Raw genomic sequence first — 24,807 nt, 5'->3', positions numbered from 1 at the left:
AAAATTGTTGTCATTTTTTTGGCTGCATGTAGCAGAGAAAATTCTGAGCAAATTTTTTCCATTCCTTATGGTAGATAAATTACTTTGCAGATATTGGGCATCATAATATTCTTGGAAAATACGGTACTATTAATGACGGAATTCAGTCATATATACTGAATATTATCATAGAATGGTTTGGGTTGGAAGGGACCTTGAAGGTTCGAAGATCATCTAGTTCCAACCCCACCCTGCCACATGCAGGGACACCTTCAACTAGATGTTGATCAAGCTTTTACTCTTCTACTGAAACAGAACAGGGTAATATAAAATCTTCCTTAGATTTTTTTTTTTTTTTATTACTGTAGCTGAAAGGATAAGAGATCATCTAGAAAGTTTAAAAAGAAGACTGGTTAAGTTGTGTTTTGTAAGGACCAACCAGCTTTTGATTTCTTTTAGGGTACTTCTATCCGACTATACCTGAAATAATTGCATTAAATAGTACTACACATTGTTCAATATTCTGATGCCCAACTTAGAGTTGCAGTGTCATTGCCTTTTATCTGCTTCGTGGAATCATTTTTCATTAGAGAAATGCAGCTTAAGAGTTAGCAGAATGCCATCAGAAAGGAGGAATTAAATCATTTACTCTCAGCACAAGTTTTTCTAGTTACATGATCTAACACATGTTTATAGCACACATTTTACCCTCCCATTTTAGTTCTTAACTTCAGGTAGCTGAGGACTTCTGTACTGAGACTCAAGTTCAGAATGGTATTCAATCTTTGTACTTCTATTGCCAAGCCATGTGAGAGATGCATGGTTTTTACACAGAGAACAATGTATTTTGAATAGTGTATTTTGACACTGATGTGACCCATCAAAGATATTTAAGGTTTCAAGCAGGCAGGTACCATTTTGGGCTCAAAACATTTATTATTTGGATTATCAACAGTCAGTGATAAAATTCTTCAGGAGGACCCATTTTCTTATTACAGAGAGAGATGGTTTGCTTTTCTCTACCTCTTAGCTTCAGAAAGTATTTAGGGCACAGATACAGCTCTAAAAGATGTTACCACTCTGAAGAAACAAAACTTGGGTACAGTTGGCTCATACTACACTGCGAAGTGTGAGTGTGTATTTAAGCAAGCAGATACAAAGTTTGTGTGTGTGTTTCCCATGAGTCTATATATGTAGATGAAAAATATTGATGGACACATACATACTCCCCCAATAATTTTTTTATTGCTATTTTATTTATCATTTATTATTATTTTTTATTTTATCGTGAGAATACTGACATGGTATACCTGGCCATCCAGCTAAATAAAAGAAGGCCATGGCAGAACTCAGATGCTGGACTCATGGTCATTCGTACAGCTTGTTATCTTTCTCCCTGGCCTTACTTCTGTCTGCTCAAACACAGTGCCCAGACATTTTCCCAGGGATGGTTCACTCCCAGAAGACAGGTGGGACTTGATTCAGCTTTGCTTCCTCTTTTCTGAACAGTCCTCTGACATTTCTCCAACAGGTTTTTTATCTTCAAGTACACCTACATACTATACCCTAACTCTGCATATTCTGTTTCATGGTATTTAAAAAAAAAACCTGCACCACATTCAGTGCAGACACTGAGAATTAGCACAGAAATGGGAAAGAACAGATGTTAGCTTCATTATCATTGAGCCTATGGATATGAGGGAGGGCTCAGAGCAACCCAAGGGGTACTTAGGCCCACTTGGGTTGCTCTGAGCAATGATGTGAGGCACTGATTTTTTGGCTACTGGTAGGGATATCACAGTTTAAATCATATAACAGTATATTTTAAATTGTGTTTATTTTAAAATAATCTGAATTTGTTACAGTTCATTTGTCCTTTTTACAATTACTAAGTCTTGCATCCCTTGGTATGGACATCGGACACTGACTCCCACAGGGTTACAATTTCTTTGGCAGGGTTTTATGTGAACAGGAATGAAGCAACTACTGATAATTGTGTGTTACATTTTCATTTGAGTTATGGCAGCTTTTTTTTTTTTCTTTCTAATTGAAAATAGTGAGCAAATATTAGTTCAAAGTGTTTTTGAATATGTGAACTGAGAGGGTGAAAGGGATAGGCCAGTATTTCTAATAGGCTTTAAAAACAAAATATAAATGGCTATATGTAATTGTTTTCTAAGTTTGAGAATTTTTTTTAATTTGAATTCATGAGGTTGAATATTTTTATAATTAAACATGATCGTCTTACTGCACAGGTTGAAAATTTCATTTCAAAAACTGTATTGGTTCCAGTGACATATGAAGGGTTTGTTTTAGAGGTAAATGACTTTTCGTTTGATTTAATGTCAGTTCCTATCTTTCCCATATTCCTATTTAATAGGTAGACTTGGATTCGAGACACATTGGCTGGGTAACAAGTGAACTTCCTGGCGGTGATAATCACATCATCAAAATTGAATTGAAGGGTCCAGAGAACACACTAAGAGTTCGACAAGTGAAAATTCTTGGATGGAAAGATGGTGAAAGTATTAAAATAGCAGGCCAGATTTCTGCAAGTGTAGCACAACAAAGAAACTGTGAATCTGAAACACTGCGAGTATTCCGACTTATTACATCCCAGGTGGGATTTTAATGATGTGTTATCCTGTGAAAGTTAGTGTAAATTGTAGACTTTCAGTGCTTTATGTTTATATTTTAATGTAAAATGTCACACTTGCACAAGTTTATCTTTCAGATAAGCTAATTGTCACAGTCTTTCTTCCAGGTATTTGGAAAACTCATCTCCGGAGATGCTGAGCCAACCCCAGAACAAGAGGAAAAAGCACTGTTGTCTTCCCCAGAAGGAGAAGAAAAAGTACACAATGTATTTATTTGTATTTTATCAATAATACTTTGCTGAAAAAAATGACCCAGAATGATTTTCAGTATTCGTCCTATGTCTTATGCTAAATAATTTTCAGCTCAGAACAGACATAAAATGTCACAATTGCTTATTTTTTAAAATTAATCACTGAATTGGGTTCTATTAGTAAATTATAATTGCGGCATATCTTTTAATAGAAACATCAATTATGCCTACAATTACAGAAGGACTTGACACCTGCAGTAATTGTCAGCCTGGAAGTCCTTGCCTATTATCTTGTGCCTCAAGAGGGGCTCTGTTGGTGTTTCTAGTATTAAGAAACCACACTAGTACCCTTTTACCCAGCATAGTCTTCTGCCTTCCATCAAGGATTAGTTTCATAATTGCTCCTAAAGAAGTCCCTGTATATGGACTGTTATGTTTAATAGCCAAAATTGGATTTTCCCCAGTGAAAGTAATTCTGGTTTTCAGATGATAGATGGTTTTGCTCTAGCCAGAACCTTGTGGCAATAAGTTCTATAACTGAATTATTAATTTCTAACAGTGTATTTTTCTCATACCTGCTGTGTGGTAACTTAGTTGTGTGTTCCCTGTTTCTTTTATTGTGAAATATATGATCTGAAAAGTATATTCCATTCACTGCTTTACAGACATAATCAGTGATTGTATTAAGCTACGTGAAGAGGCTGAATCTTGGATATTTATACTTGACTTGTTTTACTTATCGATTATTTTATAATTATATTATTTTTATTGTATTTTATTCCATGATCAAATTTCCTCTGAGAAAGTAAATACATCTAAGAGGTATTTATTAACCATAGTTAAATCGATTGTGCTTAACTATCTTATTTTACTGTAACAGAAAGCTACAAACTTTTACAACAAAGCTTGTTGATATTCCCTGTTAATTGATACAGTACATAGGAAAGGTTCTTGAAACCCTTGATCTAATATAAAATATGCTTTTTATGAAGGCAACGTCAGATGCAGACCTCAAGGAGCACATGGTAGGGATCATATTCAGCCGGAGCAAACTGACAAATTTGCAGAAGCAGGTTTGTTCATTCTGAATGCTTTGTAATTTAAATATTTGTGCGTTGTAATAAATGTGCTCATTTTCAGTGAGTATAGAACCTGTTATTTAACGCCCTCGGTTCTCCTGTTCTTTATAATCAAATTTTGGTTTACATTCTAAACAGTATGTGTGTGTATTTTATATGAAGAACCTGCTGAAACTGACACTGAAAAAAATCCATTTTAATAGGATTAAAAAAACCCTATGCTATTATACTCAATTTGAAAACTTTAGAATTGAGCTATAAATAGTACTCATTCATGTTTGCTGGCAATAATAGCGTAATAGTAGACCATCTCAAATTTCTAGGAGAGGCTCAGTGACAGAGTTTAGATTCATAAGTTTTCAAATTTCTCCCCATTTCTGTCAACGAAAAGTATTTAGGTTTGATAAAATTTAATCCTAAAAAGGTAATCATAGAATCATAGAATGGTTTGGGTTGGAAAGGACCTTAAGATCATCTAGTTCCAACCCCCCTGCCATGAGCAGGGACACCACACACTAAGCCCAAGGCTCTGTCCAACCTGGCCTTGAACACTGCCAAGGTTGGAGCATTCACAGCTTCCTCGGGCAACCCATTCCAGTGCCTCACCACCCTCACTGGAAAGAATTTCTTCCTTGTATCTACCCTGAGCTTCCCCTGTTTAAGTTTAAACCCATTACCCCTTGTCCTACCACTAGAGTCCCTAATGAAGAGTCCCTCCCCAGCGTCCTTATAGGCCCCCTTCAGATACTGGAAGGCTGCTATGAGGTCTCCACGCAGTCTTCTCTTCTCCAGGCTGAACAGCCCCAGCTTTCTCAGCAATGCATAGATTCTTAAATTATTCTTTTCTGCAGCCAGTGAAAGATTGGGTTTGTGGTTTCCTTACTTACCTTTGTTTTTCTTAAAGCAGTAGCTGGAGTGTTTTTCTTTTTCTTTTGAATACCTTTTTTTGATATACCAACTAAAACATCTCTAGTATAGTTTTTATTACACCTATCATGAGACAGACATTGCCATAAAGATTTTCACAGTAATACAAGAGGTTTTTGGATTAATTTTGAAGTGTTTTAGATTAGTAAATCATGCAAAATCTACCTTTTTTGTCACTCATCCTAGAAAGCTTTAAAATCTCTTAAATATGCTTTTTAACATGCTATTGGTAAAATGAAAACACAGTTTCTAAGATTCATTTTTTAAGCTTCCTGAAGAGTAAACTAAATAAGAGCCTAAGTATTTTAATAAGTCCTTTTCTTTTGTGGGTGTTGAGTAAATTTATTTCTTTGGTTGTTTTTTTGGGGGGAGGGGGAAAGAGGGGGTGGTTTTAACCTGAATTCTATGTAAAAAGCAAATTAGAAGGCGGAAACTACAATAAAAAAATATTTCAATGAATTTTTCCAGACTGAAGATGAACAAATTCATATTAAATCTAAATCTTAATTCTGAAGAATTTAGTCTTTACTCTGAATTTAAATCTGAACTTTACACTTCATTTGAATTTATGTTGAAAAGTAATTTAAGTACAGACCAAATTGCACAGGCTTTCCATTTTAGTCATAGTTGTGAAGGTACATAAAACACAATCTTTTTCACTTTCTTAAAGTTTTTAGGAGTTGTTTTGCATTTGGCTTCTGTTTGGATAGGTGTGTGCTCATATAGTCCAGGCCATACGAATGGAAGCAACCCGTGTGCGTGAAGAATGGGAGCATGCCATCTCCAGTAAAGAGAATGCCAACTCGCAGCCTAATGATGAAGATGCTTCTTCTGATGCTTATTGCTTTGAGCTGCTGTCAATGGTTCTGGCACTGAGCGGTTCCAATGTAGGCCGGCAATATCTGGCTCAGCAGCTGACTCTGCTCCAGGATCTCTTCTCATTGCTACACACTGCTTCTCCCAGGGTGCAGAGACAGGTGAGTGCTAACTATACTTGTCCATCTTGGTATTCCTAGAAGAAAGTCTTTAGAATCCTATAATTGTGTGCATGATAGTATAATATGTATGTGAACAACTTTTTTTTTTGTGTGTGAAATATAATTTTGCGTTTTCTTTTAAAAAATGTTTTTCCAATCATATTCAGATCACCTCTATATTCCACGTAGAAAATAACTGTAAAGGCACTCCTTTTGTTACTGCAATCATGAGGAGAGGGCAAAATTGATGAACCTTTAACAACAAATTACAGAATCTCTTTTTGGGATTTAAGTGTCAGGTTTTGGGGTTTTTCTCCAGTTTTTGAATGAGGTTAAAATTATAAAGTTTTATGTGTTTAATATATAAATACATATACAGTCCAGCATTACCAAAATTTGGCTGTATAGAACTCTTTGTAGGAAGCACAGTGTTGAAGACAATGAAGGCTACAGTTACGAGACTGAAACAAGTTCACTTTTGAGTAAGTTTGTAATGCTTTGTCTCCAAGAGGTAGAACTCAGGTGTAGGAACCCAAAGCTGCTTAATTAATGCTTATATCATTATTGAACCCAATCAGCAAACTATTCTGGAACACCTTTGAGTGATATCACTCCTACCCTTTCTTGTCTCCATTTGGAAGGATTTGGAATAGGGCAGGATAAATTGCCTTATCAAACCATACATCAAAGGGACATAGGGTTTGCTTGGCAGGGGCTGTTGCTGAAATAAAGTAGGATGCACAAAAGCAATTAAGCATTTTGTGTGTCCTAGTGGGGATCTTTCACAAGCACATGGCCTTCATTTTGGAGTGATGTTGCAAAGGATTCTTCAGTGAATCTGAATCTGAACTTCACAGTATTCAGTGAATCTTACTTCACAGTATCCCAGTTGTTCACATATCAATTCATCTGTGTCCTGTTACATATGTTCAGTTTGTCAGGTATTTCCTTTCTGTCACAATGATTAAGAAGTCTCTGTTTTAAGATGAAAGGTCAGATTCTGAAGTTGGCACTGCCTTGTGATGGCAGTACTTAAATTTAGACCAGTATTACATTTAAGAATTGAAGTTAGTGCATTGCATTTGTCTACCTTATTTATAAATTGTTACATATAATTGCAATAACCAGAGGTGCTCCTTTTAAACATAAAAGCTGTTAATTTTCCATATCTCAAATGTATGAAGTTTGAAAGCTGGTTTTTTCTATTTATTGCAAGTAAGAATTCTGTATAAAAAGCAGTTAAATTTTCAGGTGTGGAAGGAAGCTACTGAGGTCACTGCTTATTTTTTTGTAATATCTCATGCCCACTGGACTGTAGGCAAAGGATCTGAGAGGAGTTGTACAAACATCTGTATCACTGTTGTCATAAGTCCAGTACCAAGCATATTTTTACTATTATATGAAGACCAAGTATTGTTTGAGTGAGATTTGTTCTAGACTCTTTGGCCTTGTCTTGTTGGGTGTATTAATAAACACTTCACAGCAAAATAGAGACATTACGGAATTTCTTAGAGGTGTGGTTTAAGTACAGAAAGTAGATTCAGTCCTTCTTACTGAAATAACTTGTGAAGAAGAAAGACCTTATTTGATTTTGTTTGAAAACTCCGTCTGTCTTGGTAAGAATTGTGGTGTCCTGATTTTTTTTTCTCCAGGTAACATCATTACTAAGACGTGTTTTGCCTGAGGTAACCCCTAGTCGCCTGGCTAGTATTATAGGAGTGAAGTCTCTTCCACCAGCAGATATAAGCGATATCATTCATTCAACAGAAAAAGGAGATTGGAACAAACTAGGTATCTTAGACATGTTTTTGGGATGCATTGCCAAAGCTCTCACTGTACAGCTAAAAGCCAAAGGAACTACTATAACAGGGACAGCTGGCACTACTGCAGGCAAAGGAGTTACTACAGTCACACTTCCAATGATCTTCAATTCCAGGTTTGTTTAAAAATACATGTATATTCTCAAAGGCACAAAATAATTACATTCTTTGAAGTCAGTTATGTTGTCTTTGTTTTAGAAATGGAAAAAAATGTGTAGCACTCTGAGAGTACTGGATTTTGACAAGTAATAACTTATTACTTGAATTTATTTCATGTCCTTGGCAGCTATATTCGGCGAGGTGAAAGCCACTGGTGGATGAAGGGTTCAACACCTACACAAATTTCAGAGATCATTATTAAACTCATTAAAGACATGGCAGCAGTAAGTTTCTATCCTTTAAATGTGTGGAAGTTATTCAAGTATCTCTCATAATGAAGAGTAGACTTTTTAATTGCTTTCTATTACAGTTAGTACTTGGTTGAGCTGTTTAAATGTGAGTCGGTCCAAAGAAGAAAAGGATTTAGTCTTCTAGGTAGAGTCTAGGCCTAAGCAGTAGAAACCGAGTTCTGATTCTGCTAAACAGAAATCCAGTTTTGAAATAAGCTTTTAAATAAGTCACTTGTACCAGAAACTTAAGAAGTAAACAATTATTATGTGTCGTTGTCTACATTATTAACTTTGAAGCCTGATTTTTTAATCTTGAGCACTCAGAACTCCACTTGGAACCAGAAAGTGTCTGTGGAGTAAGATAATAGTGTTGTTTCAATGTAACTGTATGTAGATTTTATATGTGGAGTTTCTGGTTAAGACTGCATGTTAACATTGACTCCTTTCAGTCTTACTGAAATCTACATTTATAGTTACTTATTACTTTAACCATCCAGGTTGAATTTTTCCATAGTTGTGTCTGCTACAGGCAAGTTTTTTGGCAGATCAATTTGATAATAAGTGATTCAGCTATTTCAAAAAAAAAAAAAAAACAAAAAAACCAACAAACCCAAAACAAAAAACAAACCCCAAAGAACAACAGGTTTTGTATATATTACGAGGAAAAGAGCTTAGATGGGAGGTTGGTTTTGTTTTCCTTAATTCTGTACCTATTTCAGTGAGATGCTCTAAATGACCCAGATTTTCCCCTGCGATTACTCTTGGAAAGCTGTTTCAGTATGTTCAGCTTTGGAGTCCTGTTTTCTAAGCCATTCACTGAGCTTAGATTAAGGAGTTCTCCTCTCAAAGTTGCTGAAGCTGGATGGGAATTCTCTGCAAATGCTATTGTTGATTCTGACCACAAGATTTCAGAAGCTCACAATTCATCTTTAGTTAAGGGTTACAATTAAATTGTGTCTCATCCCTCAGCAGTGGAGGTCCATGCATAAAATGATCACTCAGTCTTTGCTTCCAGTGCTCCAGTGACTAGAGGGTAGAGGTCTGTTGTAGGTGCCACTGTGATTCTGCATGATGGATTTTTGTTCCTGCTTACTTTATCAACATTTTAGGAAATTCCATATAAAAGTTAGGACCCCCAAAAATAGCAGTTGCAAAGACAAATGCTCAGAAGATAGTAAATGCCAGGATTAAGATGGTGCGCACTTGTATGTATATGCCCATATGTTTTTCTCAGGCACTCTGATTCTTTCCATGTGTAACATTGGGAAAGAATTGAGGGGGGAAGGTAATTTGTTCAAGACTTTTTTAAAGGTTGTTGTCAGTATCATCTGCATCCATTGTTGGTAGTATGCTTTGGGTAAGCAGGAAAACATCAGGGAAATGGTGGATTCTCTTCTGCAGCATTTTTAAATAGCTCTGGGCAAGTCTTTTAAAGCAAACTCTGTGGTCCTTGTTTTATGGGATTCTGGCTCCCATGATGATGGGAGAGCCTGTCCCTTAATCAGCAGCTTATTAAAAGTAAGCTGAGCAGAAGCTTTTGCCAGGTATCAGAGAACGAGATTAGTAGAAACAGATAAGGGCTGGCTGACTAGAATCAGATGCTTGTGTTCTTGTCTAAGCAGCTTCTCTAGCCATTCAAGACCTTCACCCATGAAACTGTTGTATTTGCTAATATCTGGTTCTTCAAAAGCATTGTCGAATTAGTAGGAAAGTTCTTAAAGCTCTGACGTTAGATATGGCAACTTATATGCTTATCCAGAGTACACAAGGCTCCCACATACCTGATAGCTTTACAATAGTGCTACCTGTGGGTGTACTGGTGTGGGTCTTGAATTCTCTTGTTTAAGCCATGCTGCTTGGAATGTAAATATTTATTACAAAAAGAGGGGGATAAAGTACTTAGGTAAAGTGTAGTCCTCTCAGATGTGAATACAAATCCCTTTCAGTAGATCCTGAAGTGCTTAAAGTGTAGCAGCTCCTAAAGGAATGATTGGGACTGAGTTTACTCTGAAGTATTCAGTAGCCAAACAAGGTTCCTCTTCTCCTCTTGTACGAAGAAAAGATCTGAACTTTATTCCCTTTCATCCTAGATGAAGGAGACCTGACTGAGGCTATTCAAGGGTGGGAGTAATAACATTTCTTGAGTATGTTTTGTAAGGGCCCTCTGTGGTTTAGGCATACTTGAAACTCGTTCTGGGTTTCAGCCCTGTTACCAAAAAGAGGGTGGAGGAATAGACGGGTCCTAGTTTAAAAACCTTCCTCTGAGGCTTTTTAGAACTGTATCTACATCTGAGTTAGTCACTATAGCTTCCTTCTTAGAGTTCAGTGAGTCTTAACTATTTCTGTCACCTTTAGCATGAGGTTTAGAAACGTTGAGATTACATTAAAGGATTCAGGAGTCTCTGAATCAGGAGCTTTGGGGTATGGGTCAGTGCTCAGAATCTTCAGGGCTGGTTAAGAAAGTGTGCTATAGTTGTGATGTTTTCTGTGTACTCCTCTTTATTTCTTTCAAATATAGAAACTGTGGAGAGTATTCAGGAGCACCAAGCTAGGCAAGTGAAGCTGATTTCTCTAGGGACCCACTATAATCCATGTGTTGCTCAGTCACTTATTCGTGCTCCAGCTCTGAATCTTTCTTTCTCCTGGGGGGGCTGTAGGAATTATGCCTTTTCATTCTTCAGATCTCTGCCTACACCAAGTTAGTTATTCCACTAGCTGCTCAGAGACTACCTCAGTCAGTCACCTGAGGGCTGATACTTACGAGATCTGTCTGATTTGAAAACACATGATTTGTCAGAGTTATCCCTGACTTCCTCTTCTTCTATTCTATCTCGCGATGCTAACCTCATGTTGCTTGTAGCAGCTCTAATTACAGTTTTAGTTGCTCTTAATACTAATAAAAGCTGTAATAAATTGACTTTCCTCTTTAACAGGGCCATCTGTCAGAAGCTTGGTCCCGTGTGACAAAGAATGCTATTGCTGAAACCATCATAGCTCTGACCAAAATGGAAGAAGAATACAGATCACCAGTGAGGTGCATTGCAACAACCAGGGTAAGAACTTTAATAAACTTAACATTCAATCATTGTAAATGTGCAGTAGGAGCCTATCCAGGAGCCTTCTTACATTGTGGAAAAATCTTCCTTATACAGTTTTTTTCAGGAAGCAATACATACAGTCTGTGGTTTATAGTCTCCAAATCTAGCTGTGTGCATAAGGGACATGTAATGTTTGTCCTGATGAAAGTCTTGCTTTCTCTGTGTCACAGCAGATAGATAGAGTTTTATTCTTTGTAGCAGAAATACACCAGTAAAAACTGAATTGTGATTAAATATGCATGTTGGGTACCTCCTAAATAATGAAGAATAAGTGTTATGCTTATACTTTTGGGATTTTATACTTGAGTTAATTCTGCTTTAAGTTTGTGATAGTTGCTTTTTACTCAATTTAGGAGCTCATTTATATAGAAAATTTCATAACGTGTATCAGCTGTCTTGTTCCAACACAATTATTTTAAGTGGTTTGACTTCTAGGTCATCAGCCACATCTCAAGGCTATTATGAAAACACTCAGTAACGAACATTCTCTAGGACAATTAAGCTAAGCTTCACCTGTGTTTAATCTCAAAATGACAAATCATTTGCTGAGCCCTTAATTATTATTTACCTGGGGTGGGTTTTTTTTTCCTTTCCCTTTACTTCTTCCATCAATCTTTACAGAAACTGGGACTAATTTAACCTTATTAGGTTGCTTGAAATGCCATGAAAAGCGTACTTGTAAATTATTACATGGCTTCTCAAGCATAATAACAACATGGAAAAGAAGAGATTTGTGGTGGTTACAGGCACTTGACACTTGTGTTTTCTATCTTAAAAGGCTGTGCCAGTTGTCCTTTTCATCACATTACTCGTATATTCTCTGCTTTTTGGAAGACACAATCTCGGAGTAACACCAGCTCCTGTCATCACTCTGTTAGTTTAAGAAGTCTTAGAGGAGCCCTGAACACCAGCCTTGCTCTCCTTGTGAATGAACTTAGTTCTGTCATGGAGGTGTTGTTTAGCTGGGGAGTCCAACAGACTTTTTTCAGCAAAAGCTGTTTTGTTCAAATCAAACCATTGATCAAAACTATTGTGAAATGCACCTGAAAAGTGTATTTCAGTTTGGGTTGCAGGCCTACCAATAAATTATCCTCATGTAGCTCATCTCTTTAGAATTTCAGTGTAGCCATTGGAGAGGAAGAGGGGAAAGATTCCTTTGAAGAATAGTTAGCTCAGAACCCTCTTCTACGTAATCTCAAACACCCTCTGCAGCAAGGAGAAAACATAGGGAAACCAGTCTCACTGAACTGAAGCTTTGTTCATTTGGGTTTGTTTTTTAATTAGTATGTGTCCTTGAATTTCTTCTTCTTCCCCCAAAACCTGCAATATTTGGGAATGATATGCAAATCTGTATTTGCCGTATTTCTCTGCAATGTACTCTGGTTGAGCTTTCTTCACTGCTGACTACTGTATTTATGATCATAAAGTGATATATCTGAAAGAAACAAGGTAGTTCCTAGAAATTCAGTGAGCTTTATTGTGTGCTTGACTTCTTCTGGAAAGTAGAAAACTTGCATTGTATGAGCTGGCTTCAGCTAATGATGACACTGTTCACAGGTAACAGTGACATTCTTATCTGCCCAAGTTTGTATTTTTAGTGGTTGGGGTGGGTTTTTTGTTTGTTTGGGGTTTGGGTGGGGTTTTTTGGTTGGGGCTTTTTTTTTTTTTTTTAATATTTCTAAAACATTTAATTCTACCTTTCCTTTCAATAGCTATGGCTAGCCTTAGCATCCCTCTGTGTACTTGATCAGGATCATGTTGATAGACTATCCTCAGGAAGATGGATGGGAAAGGATGGACAACAGAAACAGATGGTGAGACTGAATCATATCTTTTTGTGTTTCTTTTGATTTATTCAGTAGTCAGAAAACTTAGAATAATGATAGGAAAAGGCTCATTTGGCCTAACCTTATTGCTCCCTTTTCTTCCTTGTGGAGATTGTACATACATGTTTGAAGTATTTGTTCTAGAAAAGCACTGCTCAGAAAACCAAATTTCCAACTTAAAACAGTAAGGTGGCAATTCTGTTGGTATTCAGGATGGATCAAGGCCTTCCTAATGCCTGTAGGATGGATTTTTGAGAGCAGATGTGACACCTTCTGTCAGAGCTTTTTTCTGTCTGGATCTCTGTCACACAATATAGTCAATTCGTTTTTGTTCCGCAATACCTTCACTGTAACTTAGCTTCCTCTTCCCCATTTTTGCAGAGAGTGATTACCCCAAAGAAACAATAACTGGATTTAGTAAAGCTACCATTTACCTAGAGGATTTATAACTTTAATATGGAATACGCTGGATTAATTGAGTTTCTGTCTGTATTTTTCAATATGACAAAAAGCTTATTTTTTTTTAATACCCATCTGGAAAGAGCAAAATAATGAAGTTGATCTCATTATAAGTTGGTTAGGCGCATCCCTGTGGGAGGCAAGGGAAGATTGTGCCTTTCCACTAGCAGCTGAGGATGCTTAGAGCAAAGAAGCCTCCAAAACAGTTTAGTATAGGTAGAATGAGAATACAGGGGAGACAGAGCTGCTGTGGCAGTGAGGACTAAAACCCTGCTGAGACAGAGGTTTCTGAGGCGATTAAGAAAGTCAAGGGACTTCTGTAGAGCCTTGGAAATGTCAGAGGAGTGGTCCAAGACATCATCAAGTAGGGATGCTGAAACCAGCCTGAAATTCTCTACTCCTATATTATACCAGGATATTCAAATGTTGAGGTGAACTGTGTATCCCACTACCAGGAATGTTGTTGAAAGGATTGTGTTCTAAGTTGCTTGAGCAGTATCATGGAAACCAGTGTTCTGGGAGTACAATGGAAACTTCTTCTCAGACGTATGCATGTGCATAATCAAGTCTGAAGTCTTTATTGGTAAAGATATTTTGAGCTGCAAAACAGAACTGTGTTAAATTTTAAAAATATATATATATCAGTGGAGAACTCAATTTTATGATGGATTTTAAAGTTTATCACTACAGCTGTGTTCTCACTGAGTTATAGGTGGCCTACAGATTTGATTAATGTTTGAACAGAGTAAACATGCTGTGTCAAAGTAATGAAGGGTAAATATCATGCCTGTTGACTGACCTGAGTACTCATAGCTGAACTTTTCTGTTAACATGCCCATAACCCATTATTGTTACCACAGACATCTTTTCTCAGACTAGTTGAAAACAGTGTCTCAACTATACTATTGAAAACCACATTTTTGCTACATCATGCAAAATAAGAGATGAAGAATATCAGAAGAACTGATGTAGTAAATTGGGGGGGAGGGGTTGTGTCCAGGAGTAGTTGTTTAGATACTGATTATTCTAAAGACACAATTAATAGTCTAAACAAGCTCTTTACCCCCTTTATTGATTTGGGGGGGATGAATGGGGAGAGAATAAAAGCAGATGCAGAAAGGAAAGAAGGGATTTAATAGAAAGAATTATTTCTTCTTTTTTTTCTCCAGCCAATGTGTGATAACCATGATGATGGTGAAACTGCTGCAATCATTTTATGTAATGTCTGTGGGAACTTGTGTACGGATTGTGACCGATTCCTTCATCTCCATCGGCGAACAAAAACTCATCAGAGACAGGTAGAGTACATGTGACATGATGTATGCACTGCATGCATTGTGTGCATTTCCTCTATTAATATACAACCAACAGGCAGTAGCAAGTATCAAATCTGAAAATGGTGTTTTCCTTCATTTTGGAGGTGGGATAGATAATTTTCCATTTAATTCTTTTTAGTCGTTTTTAGTTAAATTCCCTTGTCCTTCATCTTTTGAAGACTAGAAAGTCCTGTACCAGTCCCTAATTCTAACACTTAACGCTACATCAACTTTTTTCTCTCTTGTTCTGACATTGTTTAGGAACATTTTTTGGAGAATCTAGGAACTTCTTAAGTAAACATTGGTTCTTTATTCCTGTTAAATTGTAGTCTCTTTTACGATTTCTATCATATGAGTCAGTGCTTGTCAACCCCTAATTTTCAATGTAGATACATTTTTAAATATCCAGGAAGACCACTTGGCAGCAAATATTTCTACTTGTTCGTTTATGTCAGTCTTCTCTTATTTTTCAATATTCCTCCAGCTCTGACTGTCTTTCACAGATAAGTATGTTGTCATATCCATAACCTTGAAATTTTCCTAACTTCTTTTGGTTTTGTTTTTAAAATTGAAACGTCTCACTGCTTTGATTTAGATAAGTTTTTATAAATTGCAGTGTACTCTGTTAATTAGTTTTCTTTTGTGTTATTCTTTTATCCTCTTCATCTATAAACTTGAAACTGCGTTCTCCTTTGAACATTTCTTTTTCTCATTGAAATTAATGTTGAAGATTCTATTACCTGTGAAGCTACGGAACATTTCCCCTTTTTTGACGTTTCTCTTTTGTGGTCCTTTATTTTCCCCTTTCCTCTGATTATTTCCATTTGTAGAAAGGCTAAATATAAAACTACATTAATAAAGTTTATTTAATGGAAATCATTCCTCTTCTCCTTCTCCTAGAGTGCATCTACATCAGCTTTTTAGTTAGGATCAGGAATGGGCTTTTGAAACAGTTACATTTATCTCTCTCTAACATGCATTGATTTGTGTTATAGAGCAGCTTTGGAGTGCATGAACTGGATTCCTTTTTGGTGGGACTGAAAACAACAAAACAAGGAAAAGATGCAGGGACACACTGGTAACAGTCAGTGCAGGGGATCAGCTAGTCTAGTGCACATGTGATGTAAACATCAGGTAATGGGCACCGAGTTTGACTCTACAGATCTCCTTGGTGCCCCATCATTTGCAGTGTAGACTCAGCCTGGAAGTTGCATGGGGATCTGTTACCTTCTATTTCTTAGCCAGAATCTTTCCAAACCCCTTTGAAATTTTCCTGTTTTGTCATCCCAAGAAGATGATTTTATGTCTACTCTTCCATCATGGCACAGCACAGTCTAGTCTCATTTATTTTTCTGATTTCTCCTATATAGCCTGTTCAGATTACAGTTGATAAAAAGTAAGTTCTTACCTCAGAGAAGTCCTCACATTTCTCCTTTAATCTGTCCAAAATAGCTACTTATCAGATTTTTCCTATTTACTTCTAAAAGCATGTTTAAACTTTTACTCTTTATTCACCACCTTTACCTTTACGTTTCTTGTGTTAAGCACCTAAATTTAAACTCTGTCATGTTCCCTGTCTCCTGTTTTCTGTTAGCTTTGTTCTTTGTCCGTCTTCTGTCATATGTACCTCTTTTTAATGTATTTTCTCTCCCTTCAAGAAAGGACAGCCTGTAAGTTACTATGATCGGCTTATGTGAATGCTCTGAAGTAATTAGGGTTGGGTTTTTTTTCCTGATTCTAATAAGAAGTAATACAAAGTTTAAATTGAGTGTGCACATCCATACCCAGGAAAATTTTAACTTTCATTGCATTGCAGGTGAAATGAATGAAAACAGAGCTGCCTTCAAAGCCTAGGAAAGGAGAAAAAGAAGAAACTGTACAAAGTCCAATAGAGATTTCATGCAGTTTTTTTATTTTTGCAAAAATTTTATATCTTCCTCATTGTAGCCAAAAGCATCCACTGAGTATTTATCTGAAAGTCAAAAATATTAATATTACACACAATTGCAGATAATTGTTACTGCATAGTGTATATTATTAGAACCGTAATTATCAATATTGCTTTGATCAACTACTAGCATGGTGAAGATATGTGAAGATATTTCTAATGTTGCCTTGTGCTTTTAATATACTGTGACCTACTAGACGAGTTGGATAATAGTTATGAAGTCATAGGTCGATATTTTTAATGCTGCACAACATCTTTTTCTACTTTAACCTTACATATTTTTATTTTGAAAAACACCTTTATTCATTCTGCAATATATACGAATTATAGAATTCCTAAAGAAAAGCAGCTTGCAGTAGACAAACTCTACAGATCTATAAAACATCTGATGAAAATCAAAAAAAAGACGTGACAAAGATAACATAGAGGTGCTATTTATTATCTGTTTGGTTAACCTGACAGGTATTCAAAGAAGAAGAAGAAGCTATCAAAGTTGATCTCCACGAGGGTTGTGGTAGGACCAAACTTTTCTGGCTGATGGCACTAGCAGATTCTAAAACTATGAAGGCTATGGTGGAGTTTAGAGAACAGACAGGTAAAACACAACTGTTAGTGCTCTTTATCTTGATGATTTTTACCTTTTAAATGAGCATTTGTCAAGGGGTTGGGAATCAATCAGTTGGGGTTTTCACCTGTTTTAGGGCAATGCTTTTAATTGTTTGTTAATTAAAATAGTTCAACTGCATAAAAATTGCTGTTTCTCTGGTGGTTTTCTGCAATTGTTGTTTAAATGTCTGTTGTTAGAATATCAGTCTCTTCTGTTTCATTACAACAATTTCTGGTTTGTTTACTCTTGTGGACCCAGGCAAACCAACCACCAGCAGTTCTGAAGCGTGTCGTTTCTGTGGATGTAGGAGTGGAACAGAATTATCAGCAGTGGGAAGTGTTTGTTCTGATACAGATTGCCAGGTATGTATTAACAAATATAAAACATTATTAATTACATAATAGAAAATGATCAAATTGGTCTCTTCTTTTGAGTAAACCTTGGTCATCCCTGTGGTCCATTTTAAATCAGAGCTTTCATATGAAAAGGTTTTAATACTGAATATTATAATTCAAATACGTCTGAGTTTGTAAATGTTTAGTTTAATTGCAGGCTGTGAACACCAGTCGTCACCCAAAATGCTGGGTAGTTTCAATACTGCCTTCAAAAGTATCTTACGTTTTCACAATAGCTTTCAACTTAAAAAGTAATAAACACACTGTCAACAAAAAGTCTAGTATACTGGAAATCTTGATGAAAGTAGTTCATGTTAACAGTCTGTTTATTACGAGAGCGTAGAACATTTAGGGCTTATCCAAATTTGTCAAATGTGTCCTAATACACACACTGCACAAAAGGTGTGTACCTGCGGTAGCAGTAAGACAATGCGAATCATGATTCTTTCCTCTTCCTTTACTGCACAAACCAGCAATCCTTCAAAAACCGACACTATATCAGACCATCCAGTGATCTGGTATTTTCCAGAGTGGGGGGGAAAAGGGATTAATTATTTACTTTCTTTTACTTTTAATAGGAGTATGCTAAAATTGCCTGCAGCAAGACACACCCTTGTGGCCATCCATGTGGAGGCGTCAAGAATGAAGAGCACTGTCTGCCATGCTTGCATGGCTGTGATAAGAGTGCTACAACTCTTAAACAAGATGCTGATGACATGTGCATGATCTGCTTTACCGAAGCACTTTCAGCAGCACCAGCTATCCAGGTTTATCTTTTTTGTCCCCATTTAGAGATTAATATTATGGTTGAAATGTTAATTGTGGAAGAAATTAAAATATGAAGTCCTTCAAACCATACTTTTAAGAATTTCAAGACAGACACTGTAACAATACATAAATAACTTCAAAAACTTTCTTTTTGTCTTGCGCTACTGCTGTTTCAAGAAAGCAGATTGTATCAATTTTGATTACTGTGTCTACTTCATTAAAATATATGCTAATTTATAAATAAGTAAAGCAACTGAGGTAATTAATGGATATACTTCATATATTTCATATGTTCACTGGTAGTTTTGGAGAGGAAAGGTTATAATTTAAACGACCATTTTATATTCTTTCCCTTTGTTAAGAAGAAAATGAGGGTCTTACAGGATTTAAAATTAATTCTGTAATTGATATACATTGCCACTTAATTTTCTACTTCAGTGGCTAATTGAACTGACGTGTTCACTCACATGTATTCTCTTCTAAAGCTGGACTGCAGCCACGTTTTCCATTTGCAATGCTGTCAACGAGTACTAGAAAACAGATGGCTTGGGCCAAGGATAACTTTTGGGTTTATGTCCTGTCCTATTTGCAAGGTAAATGAGCTATGTGCTTACTGCCTGGGTCAAACAAGCTACTTAATACTGTCTTGTCTCTACTTTTTTTTTTTTTAAATTAATAATATATTGCTTGTAACAATATCAATTACTTGTACGTCACTTGTTTCCTTAATTTTTCATGAGACTAAAGAAATGGTATCCTTGATACCTTCTCCTATTGTTCCCTGAAGTAAATGACCTCTTAAAAAGAAAGCATAATAGAGACGTTATATTAATGCTGATTTTATTCTTAGCACCATCAGTTTGTTAATTCCCGATATTTGGGGACGGTGGGGAGGGAAGGAAGTAACGTTAATGCACATTATTATCTGATACAGGAAACTTGGCTTCTCTGTTTTACTAAACCCCTTTAAAGCAGCTTTCCTTTTCAGTATGAGGACAGAGCTGAAGAATATGTGTACTTGGTTCAGCTTAAATTACTAAAGATTCCTCTTGTGCTCTACAAAATTGTAATTGCTGTAAGCAAAAGCATATGATAGCTGCAGGGAAGGGAGAACACCGTAACACCCTAGGAATATGAAATTTGTGAATGACCAGCCATTCCGTGTATTCTGTTCCTTCCTTTATTCTCTGTTTTGGTAATCTATGGCAATAGCTTGTGACATTAAATGATAAATAGCTTGCAGTAATGAGGACTGTTAGTCATTAGTCCTAATTGCTGAGCAGTAAGTCAAAAAGGATCCAAATGAGAGAAAACATACAGTTGGAATATCCCTGTGCTGTGGTGCGTATTTTATGTACCCTTTACCATCCCTCTGTTGTTGTTACAGTCCGTTGTAAGGGCCGATGATTTCATGTAACAAAAGACCATATAAGTAGCATTCCTGGTTATTATTTTTGCAGCAAATAAAGCATATACTATATCAGTAATTTTTTGAAATGTCCATTACCTGAGCTCTTAGGTTTTATGACATTCATTACGCTTTTGTGTTAGACTGTAATACAAATTCTCACAGCTGTTGTAATAAAGATACAAGATATTTTAATCAGTTGAGGTTTTGGGGTTTTTTATTTCAGAACAAAATCAATCATACAGTATTAAAGGATTTGCTTGATCCAATCAAAGAACTCTATGAAGACGTAAGGAGAAAAGCGTTAATGAGATTGGAGTATGAAGGGTTGCACAAGAGCGAGGCCATCACAACACCAGGTGTTAGATTTTATAATGACCCAGCTGGCTACGCGATGAACAGATATGCTTATTATGTTTGCTACAAGTGCAAAAAGGTATGAGGATTAGTATTTTCTCAAATGAAATGTTGTCGTTTCAAAAGTAATTTCTTAAAGAACGGAACATACATTTAATGTATTGTGTATGGAGCAGGGAAGCAGGAAAAGAAATTGTTAAATCTTTATAAAAACAAAGTGTTGGGTAAATTAAATATACATAATGTCTTATCTTGTAAAGCTCAAACGTAGATACAGAGCAGGCCAGAAACCAAAAGCATATTGAGGCAGTAGCCTTCTTAGAACAATGTGCAGATGATGCTGTGTTAGAACACCAACCATCCCTTTCTTCCGCTTCCAGCTCACACTTTACGTGACTATTAAAATAGTCTAAATATAGGTTTCATTCTAGCTCTTTGATATGGAGACTTCCTAGCTAAGATTCCAACAAAATACTACTTTTACCCAAGTTGGGGTTCATTGCAACTGCAGTAAACTGACTCTGGGGCAGAATATTAGAAGAATGAAAAAGGAGTAGAAAGAGGAAATATGTGGTCTAGCCTTTTGGGCTATGGGTGATACATGTACAGTTTTAATTCCCTGACATATGTTGCATAGGACTCTCCCTCTTCTTTTTAGTTTGCAGAGTCTGGGAGAAGCTAGGCTGCTTACATTTTTCCTTCCTCATCCTTGCCTTGAGCCCACTTTCCCTATCCTTTTATAATCATAGCAAAAAGGCAAGAATTGCTGAGAGCAGTTGTGTTGTCTAAGTAGTTAATAAGATGATAACGAAGGAAGGAAGGAAGTTACTTACTGCCTCATCTCATCACTGCATGCGAAAACACTTTAGTACAGGAGGAAATTCATCACTGGTGCGTTTTTGTTCCCAGTTTGTCCTGGTAGAATACAATGTAGAAAACGGCAAAATTCTTGCGATAAAGGATCCCATAGGTGCATAAAACTTGATACTCCTTTCAGCTAGTAAAAAGCCCTGGTAGAATGTTTCTCTGATGCTTTCAGCTTCAGTCCTCTCTTACATACAGTTGATAGAGCATCCAAACACTGTTTCAAAAGCCTTACTGTTGCTTGCATAGGCCAGAGTATCTTGCACAATTTTTGGTCTTGTTTATCCTGACATGAAGAGATACTGTCTTAGTGCCTCAAAAACATGTGTCTGGAATCATATCCAAGAGATATTAGAATAGTGGAGACTTCTGTAATGACTTGTTATTTGTTGTTTTCCTCTTACAAATTGGATTTGTTAATAGTAGTAGTTGTCTCTGGTTTAACGTCCAATCATTTTTCTATAAAATTAAGGCATATTTTGGTGGCGAAGCTCGTTGTGATGCTGAGGCTGGACAAGGAGATGACTATGATCCAAGAGAGCTTATTTGTGGTGCATGCTCTGATGTTTCAAGGGCTCAGGTAAGTAAAGCACTCTGATTCCTGTTTTTATTTCATTCTGAAGCTCCAACTACCTGAGCTGTACAACAATTCACAGTCATTTGTAATTATATCTATTGTATAAAATTCACCACAGCACGTAGAAGCGTGTAGTTTGCATTGTTACAACATGGGTACTTTAGTTCTCAGTGTTTGTTTTCTTTTGCTTAGATGTGTCCCAAACATGGTACAGATTTCCTAGAGTACAAATGCCGCTATTGCTGTTCGGTTGCTGTCTTCTTCTGTTTTGGGACAACGCATTTTTGCAACGCTTGCCATGATGATTTCCAAAGAATGACAAGCATCCCTAAAGAAGAACTCCCACACTGTCCTGCAGGTACTATTTTTACAAAGCAAATTTACCACACTGAATTCTGAGATAAGTTCTAATTGACACCCTTCATACTGATCATTCTTAGGAAAACCATGGAGTTAGGCATATAAATTCTAAGTTCAGTACCTTGAATGATAGTAGAACGTGTTTGTTCTATTTGTGTTCTCGTTTTCCTTCATTTTTCTGGCAATAATACAGGCAATGTCATCACACTGATCCTTTAAACATTAGATACTTTGATACAGAAAGACATTGCAAATTCCGTATTCCCAGTTTCAATTCAGACTCCATATCATAGAATCACAGAAAGGTTTGGGTTGGAAGGGACCTTAAAGCTCATCTAGTTCCAACCCCCTGCCATGGGCAGGGACACCTTCCACTAGACCAGGTTGCTCAAAGTCCCGTCCAACCTGGTGACATGGTGCATTAAATTTATACTGAAAAAATTAACACGATATTAAAGGATAGATGTGTAGTTAGGTACCTGCCATGTGCAAACTGTTGCCCCAAAGCCATAGTTTCTAACTTCACGTGCCATTGGTTTGATCTTAATAAATCGTATCATTTACCTTGCTGTTGGGGAAAGAAAAAGAGATTGATCTTTTTAAGATATTTACATGAAAGAATCAAAAAAAAAAAAATAGTTCCTGGTATAACCTTATTAATTACTGTTTCCTGCAGAGTGTAACTCCGTGTTCATGTTTACTGATTTTGCTTTTAGATTGTGCAAACTTCTTCCACAGTATTAATGAGATTAAGCTTATTTTAGTGATTTTCCCTATAAGCTGTTTTTACCTTGAATTTGATTTATTTTAAATACCATGGCACTTCGATTGTTTGGGGTTTTTTTTCTTCAAATACCAATTCAACATTTGACATAAGTGCTTTAAGGAGCTAACAGTTTTCAATCATGTTTTGTCAGATCTAATTGATATTTTTTCTCTTGGCCCATTAAGCCTTTATAGACTTCTTGCTTGAAATTGACTATGTGAAGGCACCTTTCTATCCACTGCTTCTTAAGCCTTCATTTTTGATACCTTATAAATTTGTATTATGGAAGTATTACATTCACTTGGCACAGGGTTTTTTGAGGAAATGTATATATTTATATACTTGCATGTTTATTTACATTGTCTGCAAGCATTAATCTTTTTCATTCTTCTCCCCTCTTTCTATTTCTCCCCCTCACCCTTAAATTCACTCTAGGTCCCAAAGGTAAACAACTTGAAGGAACAGAATGTCCACTTCATGTTGTCCATCCACCCACTGGTGAAGAATTTGCTCTGGGTTGTGGGGTTTGCAGAAATGCTCACACTTTTTAGACTAGCATTATTTTTTTTTTACCAGAGCAAAACAGGTGCCCTCATCCCTCAAGTGTCCTGAAAATAAAGTCCAGCTGGGATGAGGACGGGACCATTTCATAACCCGGGTAAAAGGAACCATTTACAGTGCAAGAAGGATGCCAAATACCATGTACATAATTCTTGCTGTGAGATATTGACATTTTTTGAAGCGAGACATCAAAACTTGTGAGGTGTTTGCATGTGGCCATTACAGTCATCGGCTAGGAAACATTGGACATTTACAAATAAATAATTACTATTAAAGGATCTGTGTGTCTGTGGACTATGAATGATGCTGGCTTTCAGGAGAAAGAAAAAATACTGATTATTGTATACTGACTTTTTGTAATCTTGTACAATTGTAACGCATCACAAGTGGGGATGGGAAAGAGGAATATTCTGGTTTATTTCCTAGACTGTTATAAACAAAAAAAAATTGTGTTAGGAAGGCATAAATGTAACAAGTATCCTGCTGTATATAAAGGTATCAATGTTTGTCCTGTATAAGAATTATTAAATTACAACAGCAGTTTCATTTAAACTTCTGGGTTATGTTTGAGCCTGAAATTTTAATGAAGTGCAATACTGAGTGTGCCTCATATCTTGCAGCTGTAAACATAATGGAATGTACATGTCAATAAAGCCACTGTACATTTTTATACAGTGAAAGTCTAATGAATGTGTAAGCCCCTGTTTGCAGACTTGTTTTTTAAAATGGGGGGAGAGAAGGGGAGGTGTCATAATGACTTCAGTAGGCTTTTAAAAGTAGGAAGGCTGTTGGGTAAACTGGTGGTTATGGAAGTACTTAAGACATAATGCTCAAATCTTTAACAAAAAAGCTGGATACGTGTGCTAGCATTCATGGAAATATCGTATCGCCATTTCCATTTCCAACAACACTTTAAAAAACAAAAGAAGACTCCATTTTAAATTGCTTTCAGTTATATTTTACTTTTAGGACAAGTAGCCTTTTGCCATGAATCCCAAAATGTTCATTTGATAAAAGTCCTAAATCGCCTGCTGCTCTGTAGTGAAAACAAAGTATGACTTCAACTAAAGGGGTTTTTTTCCTATAAGGTTTTCTCTGTTGGGTATGTTCAACTCCTTTTCTAGTATTTCTGTCTTCACACAGATGAAATGTGTGTTACTGGTGGTCATGAACAACTGTTCTTTCTTACATGAAAGATGACATCCATATCAGATGGCCTTGGTCAGACTTGGAACCATGTGATCCATCTCACCTAACTTCAGTCTGTCTGCATTTTAGAATAGCTGGGGAAAAACACACACCTCTAAAGCACAATTTATCTTAGAGTAGCACAGCAGCTCTGCAGAGGGATCTGGACAGGCTGGATGGATGGGCTGTGGCCAATGGTATGAGGTTCAGCAAGGCTCAGTGCTGGGTCCTTCATCTGGGTCACAACAACCCCAGGCAACGCTACAGGTGTAGTGAAGAGTAGCTGGTGA

General features: G+C 36.6%; 1 protein-coding gene across 1 annotated transcript in view; it reads left to right on the top strand.

Annotated features, from left to right (window-relative positions):
* LOC104405698 (E3 ubiquitin-protein ligase MYCBP2-like) overlaps positions 1–24,009 on the top strand; it is a gene marked incomplete at its 5' end in the record, with an annotated part of 59,609 nt that extends 35,600 nt beyond the window's left edge. Inside the window, 17 exons of the mRNA XM_010014471.1 lie at positions 2,360–2,599; positions 2,744–2,833; positions 3,820–3,900; positions 5,544–5,810; positions 7,463–7,746; positions 7,917–8,013; positions 10,953–11,072; positions 12,830–12,931; positions 14,572–14,700; positions 17,129–17,261; positions 17,532–17,635; positions 18,247–18,435; positions 18,922–19,029; positions 20,071–20,280; positions 21,538–21,645; positions 21,835–22,000; positions 23,204–24,009. Of these exons, the coding sequence (XP_010012773.1) occupies positions 2,360–2,599; positions 2,744–2,833; positions 3,820–3,900; positions 5,544–5,810; positions 7,463–7,746; positions 7,917–8,013; positions 10,953–11,072; positions 12,830–12,931; positions 14,572–14,700; positions 17,129–17,261; positions 17,532–17,635; positions 18,247–18,435; positions 18,922–19,029; positions 20,071–20,280; positions 21,538–21,645; positions 21,835–22,000; positions 23,204–23,319 (2,544 nt within the window). The remainder of the gene's footprint in view (positions 1–2,359; positions 2,600–2,743; positions 2,834–3,819; positions 3,901–5,543; positions 5,811–7,462; positions 7,747–7,916; positions 8,014–10,952; positions 11,073–12,829; positions 12,932–14,571; positions 14,701–17,128; positions 17,262–17,531; positions 17,636–18,246; positions 18,436–18,921; positions 19,030–20,070; positions 20,281–21,537; positions 21,646–21,834; positions 22,001–23,203) is intronic.
* Between the last annotated feature and the right edge of the window lie 798 nt (positions 24,010–24,807).

The sequence above is a fragment of the Nestor notabilis genome, unplaced genomic scaffold (genome assembly GCF_000696875.1).
Source record: "Nestor notabilis isolate BGI_N333 unplaced genomic scaffold, ASM69687v1 scaffold27855, whole genome shotgun sequence".
NCBI classification, from domain to species: Eukaryota; Metazoa; Chordata; class Aves; order Psittaciformes; family Psittacidae; genus Nestor; species Nestor notabilis.
Note: the sequence above shows the minus strand (reverse complement) of the source record. Positions and strands in the feature narration are given on the sequence as shown.